This window comes from Pleurodeles waltl, chromosome 3_1, assembly GCF_031143425.1.
Source record: "Pleurodeles waltl isolate 20211129_DDA chromosome 3_1, aPleWal1.hap1.20221129, whole genome shotgun sequence".
Taxonomy (NCBI): Eukaryota; Metazoa; Chordata; class Amphibia; order Caudata; family Salamandridae; genus Pleurodeles; species Pleurodeles waltl.
In genome coordinates, this window is record NC_090440.1 from 701,269,076 (window position 1) to 701,275,075 (window position 6,000).

At 43.2% G+C, this 6,000-nt stretch overlaps 1 protein-coding gene across 2 annotated transcripts in view; it reads left to right on the plus strand.

Moving 5' to 3' along the window:
- The window catches only part of HDAC1 (histone deacetylase 1), a 160,622-nt gene extending 154,853 nt beyond the window's left edge, over positions 1–5,769 (plus strand). For both annotated transcript variants that reach the window (XM_069223369.1, XM_069223370.1), the window contains one exon: positions 4,398–5,769. In XM_069223369.1, the coding sequence (XP_069079470.1) occupies positions 4,398–4,422 (25 nt within the window). In that variant the 3' untranslated portion in view covers positions 4,423–5,769. The remainder of the gene's footprint in view (positions 1–4,397) is intronic.
- The last annotated feature ends 231 nt before the right edge of the window (positions 5,770–6,000 follow it).

Here is a 6,000-nt window from a genome sequence, read left to right on the forward strand (position 1 = left end):
TGCCTAGAAAATCAAAGGAATCAACTAGTAGACGATTGGGAGAACAGCATCCTTCTTTCTCCCCATGCCATTCAATCCCTCAAGTGGTGGTGGTCTCCGAACAATCTCCTGAAAGGGATGCCATTCCACCAACAGCCTCCCACTCAGACCATAGCCACGGATGCATCGCTGCTCGGATTGGGAGTGCATATGGATCACCTTCAGATTCAAGGCTCTTGGTCTCAGAGGGAAAGACTATATCACATCAATCTTCTAGAGTTATGTGCAGCCCATCTTGCGCTCAAGGCCTTCCTCCCCACATTGACTGCGAAAACTCTGCTTCTCCAAACAGACAACATGGCCACCATGTATTACTTGAACAAACAAGGGGGTACCAGATCCAGGACTCTGTCTACGGAGGCCCAAACAATTTGGCACTGGCTTCTAGCCAGGAACTTAACAATAGTAGCAACTCACCTTCCGGGCATACAGAATGTCTAAGCGGATGCCCTCAGCCGAGCAATGGACGAAAACCACGAGTGGGTTCTGCACGACGACGACGTCCACTCCATTTTTTCCATGTGGGGTACCCCTTCTATAGACCTATTCGCAACCCCAGAAAACAAAAAATACCAAGACTTCGCCTCCAGATACTACCATCCAGGAACATTGGGGAATGCCCTGTGGATAAACTGGTCAGAAAAATTTATTTACGCCTTTCCACCGCTTCCCCTGATACCGACAGTCCTCCTCAAGCTGTCCCACTCCAATACCAAGATGATTCTCATCGCCCCGGAGTGGCCACGCCAGTGGTGGTTTCCAGACCTTCTTCACCGATCACACCATCGACATATCAGATTACCTTGCCGCCCGACCTTCTCACGAAGTTTTGAGGCCAGGTGAGACATTCCAACCTCTCGTCTTTGAATTTGGCAGCATGGCTCCAGAGCTAGTGCAGTATGGTCACCTTAATCTTCCTCAGGACGGCATGGAGATTCTAAGGGAGGCAAAACCCTCTTCCACAAGAACAGCTTATGCCTTCAAATGGAAAAGGTTCTTCATATGGTGTTCGGACAAGAACTTTGACCCAACGAAATGCGGAGAAGAAGCTATTCTTCCATATTTATTACACCTGGCGAAATCTGGCTTACAGTTGTCATCAATCAGAGTACACCTGGCAGCACTAACAGCATATAGGAAAAGTCCTTCCCAAACGTCTTTCTTTAAGATTCCAATCATTAAAGATTTCCTAGAAGGTTTAAAAAAGGTTTTTCCTCCTATTAGACGTCCATCTCCTCCATGGGAGCTTAATATAGTCCTTTCGCGTCTGATGCTACACCCCTTTGAACCCATACACAAGGCATCCCTCCAGCATCTTACCTGGAAAACTGCCTTTCTTGTAGCAATCACTTCAGCTCGCAGGGTTAGTGAGATCCAGGCCCTTTGCGCTCAAGAACCTTATACTGTTTTTCATTCCTCAAAAGTAGTAATGAGAACACATCCTAAATTTCTACCTAAAGTCATTTCAGACTTTCACATAAACCAGTCCATCTCTTTAATGACTTTCTTCCAAAATCCATCTACTCCTGCTGAGAGAACCCTACATTCTCTCGATGTAAAGAGGGTTCTAAAATTTTACATAGAAGAAAATCATTGAGCAAATCACAACAGCTGTTTATTAACTATGGCCCTATTAGAACAGGTCTGGCCACCTCCAAACAATCCTTATCCAGGTGGATTGTCTCATGTATCTTATTCTGTTATCAGTTAGCAAATAAATCCCTTGATGGCAGGCCTAAGGCCCATTCCACTAGGGGCAAAGCAGCAACTGCTGCTTTGATGAGAAACATTCCGTTAGCAGAAATACGCAAAGCGGCTACATGGAGATCTGTCCACACCTTTACTAAGCATTACTGTCTTGATTCGGATGCTAGGACAGATGCTCAGGTTGGACAGGCCTCTCTTGAGAATCTCTTTGCGTGATTTATTGTTTCTTTATTGTTCTGTCTACTCCACCGCGGTTATTGGGATGGGCTTGCTAATCTATTCAGTGCTTATGACTATACATGGAAATCCCCTACGAGAGAAGGAATAGTTTCTTACCTGTAACTCCAGTTCTCTCGTAGGGGTATTTCCATGATAGTCATAAGCAATCCTCCCTCCTCCCTGGTGGAGTTGACATAATAATAACTATAATAATATTAATAATGAAAGATATATTCAGACTTCTTCATGTCAAATTACAAGCCTACAAAAAGAACTGAGGCAACTGCCTTTTGCTATGCATGATGGGATACAGGAAGACTTCACTGCCCTGCATTGTTTCATCCTTATTTTGAAGTTGTAAAAAGGTTTGTGAAAGATGTTTTCTACTTCATCTCTGGAATAAACATGTTTTTAAATGTATATCTATACTACAGTATCCTTTTTTCAACCAAAGGAATGAACAATTTGGCCTTTGTAGCCGTTCCTCTAGGCTGCACATTGACATTCTTAAGTGACTCTGCAGGCCTTCCTCAAGAAAGGCGAACATCTACACTTAAGAACAGTGCTCCGGCGTCCCCGCAGGCGTGCAGAACTATTCAGTGCTTATGACTATCATGGAAATACCCCTACGAGAGAACTGGAGTTACAGGTAAGAAACTATTCCTTTCGTTTCAAATACATTCAGGCAAGCGTATTTACCTCTATTTGGATGACTGGCAGTTGAAAGATCTACAGTACAAACTGCAAACGATTCTGCATCCGTGGTTCTCAAGATTAAGGAACAGTTTAGATTGTAAATGCAGCAACTTTACCTCGTTCCTTTGCAGACCATTTTTCCTGTGGATAGATCACGTGTAGGCAGCAAAACTTTATACATGAGAAGATAAAGTAGGAAAACTAATGCACAATGGTACATTCTGCCAGGTTTAGGTCCTGCCGAGCTCCACATTATCTGGCTTGCATCTAACTGTTTTGGCTTTATGCAATCATTGGAAGAAGACATTGGGGAAAAAAGGACTACAATGAAGGTAACACCAGATCTCGAAAGACCATGGCAGTGGTGACACCAGGGTGCTCACCTTCCTTTCAGATCAAGCAGTGGCAGCGCTGTGTAGCTACTGGTTATCACCCCAGGGTTGGAGTCCCTATGTTCAACGGCTTTTAAACCACCAAAACTAGTCATCACTGCTTTTCTTAACTGCATCCAGCACTTCCGAGTAGGCATCCCAACAGATGACAACTTGCATGTAAAACATGACAAAGCACAGTGGCACAAGATCACATGCCTTCTCCAAGCAGGCACAGACCCTTTTGCTTATATGAACACCTGATACGTTTGAAGAACATCCTTTCATACATGGAAGTTGACTGAATCTAAACTTAAGATGCTGGTGTAGACCTGCTAGACCTACTGCATACCGAGTCGAGCTGCAAATGCTGTTTGCCTTCTTAAGGATCCCCCCACTTTGGGGTTTTTCTCTGTACAAAAACAGTTTGCTAAATGGGTGTTTTAAACAAGGTGCTTGCTTGGCAAACTTGCTATGCTGTGAGAGGGGAAACAGCACCTCCCTTCACAGCACAGAGATCCTTGCCAGGCAAGTGGAGATCTCTAAACAGGGACAGCAGTACTCCACTATGCTGATGGATGCCATATTCTGTCCCTTGGCAGACCAGGGAATATCAGCCAGGGTCTGAATGTCTTGCCACACCCTCCTCTAAAAAATAAAATTAAAAAAAAGTCTCCATTTTCTATTCCTCCTATCTGTCTTCCACCACTTTACACTTCAGTGTATCACACACTTGCAGTTTTTTGATTCCTGCTTTCTTGCTTTGTCAATGATTTCTTATCTCTTCTTCATTCCTTTCTGGCTTTCTTTTGTTCTGGATTAAAGTCTGGTAATGAAACCAAATCACAGTTCTGGTCTCCCCTTCCCCCTTTGCAAAAAATGTGTGGGTGCCAACCAACTGCATCTGCAGGCGCAAAATAAAACTTTGGTGGAGAGGCTGCCTAAATTACTACGTTAAGATAGCAGTGGCAGAATGCCTTGATTTAGCATTTGTACAACTTTTAGGAGCAGGATACAGTGAGCATTAACTTAACAAATTTGTTAATAAGTGTGTGGGACAAGCAGTATCAAAAAACAAGATATGCCCTCGATCCTTGCAGCACAGGGTTGTACATAGGATCTGTAAATTAATGAGGCGATCTAGTTGCAGATGATTTTAGAAATGGGAATTGAATAGAGTAATACTGTAATATGGATGTTCTTTAGTTGCTTGCTCTCATCTTTGGGAGTGGGACATCTGAATAGATGTAAGGTAATCTTATGGTGCCACGTCCAGTACCTTTATTTGCTCGTTTATGTATGAGATTTGGCATTCTCATCCATTGCTAGAGTTTTCATGCCAATATCGCATTCTTTTGTTTGCAGTGAGCTGAACAACCTCCGTGGATGAAGGAGAACGCCCTCGATTGCAGAATGGTGGAGTGAAATGCAAGGATGATCTGGCACTGGTTTAAAGGGAGTCTCAGCCCCAGGATTTATATTTTATGTATGTTTGTGTATACATACCATTTATATAAAATATAAATCCATTCTGTCATAGTTTACAGTGGTGCTAAATAGAGTGATCCTGAGCTAGCTCTAAATGCACAGAGTGGGATATTTGCCTATATCTGCACTATTACTCACCCAGCACCACTGGCAGCTGCTTGGAGTTTGCTGCCTTTTATGTATTTTTTGTATTTGCAAATTCAGTTTTAGGGCTGCTGGGGTGGGGGTTGAGGGAGAAGACTGACATGGGGGCCAGTTGGTTCCTTGCCTATGACCCGCCATATGTGCATGGACAAAGCTTTATATACACTCCCTGATTTGACTTGTGCTCCTCTGCAAATGCTCGGGACGATGTCACTTGCCTTTGGGCTGTCAGTTGTATTCTTTCACAAGATATTTGTCCTCTTGTACTCTTATTTGAACGCTGCGAGTTAGGCATTGTGTTCAGTGAAGTAACCAGTTTTTAGGAGGTTGGTGTAAGTGCAGTTCAAGTCGTCTGGTAATATGGGGTCGGATGGCCAAAAAAAGGATGTTCTTGTGAGTCTGGGTTAATGGGGGAATGGTCGATCTCCCTTCTCTTCTATGCACTTGCCCTACTGATGGAAGATCTCCAGCAGCTCTAAATCGAAGGAAAGAAAGCCATTTGCAATCAGGCCTAATCCAGGCCAAGTTCCAATATTTCTTGGTACGTCTTTGTGCAGGGGGTACCCTCTACATTTGTAGTCTCATCCTAAAGGGTATCCTTGGAAGTGCATGTGTGGCTTCTTCCTCGGTCGCCCCATGTAATGAAGCAGAAAGTGGTTCTTGGATCCATTCTTCTTGCAGGACTACACTCTGTGCCGTCCCCTTTTAAGTACCAGGGTGCGTTTGCCACTGTTTTTGCCTCCTACTCTCTTTGAGCTGTTTCTAAGGTTCTGGTGAGAACCTTTACCTCCACTCAGAGTGACGGCGAGTATGGACCGATGCTTAGTAATCCCACCAAGTCCGGTCTAGATCGAGTCATTGCTGCTAACTTTACACACATTTTTGTCTCTTAATATTATTTGTATTTTTTAATCCATATGTCTTTTTTTCTCATTGGGAGGGGCGGGGTTTGTCTTGTGAGTGGATTAGCCTGTATGGGATCATAGGATTGTAAAGGTCTCTTCATTGTACGTCTGCACAAATGGCACAGACATTTGTTCTTCCATTAAAATACTTTTTATTTTCATTTTCGAAAATCTTTATAATAAAACTGGTACCTTTGTAACTTGGGGCTTTTGTGTGTTAAAGGTGTCTTGTCCATGGTTGTGACTGTAACACTGAACGTTTTGTGGAAAAGATTTTTATCAAAATGGTGGTGCTTGAATAATATAGATTAAAGTTGGAACAGTCAGATGACAGGAGAAATTGTTGGGATCCTTTGAAACCAGACCCACATGGAGGGAGAAGTACAGGTTTAAAAAAATAAAATAAAAATAAGCCTCTGAATTTTTCCCCT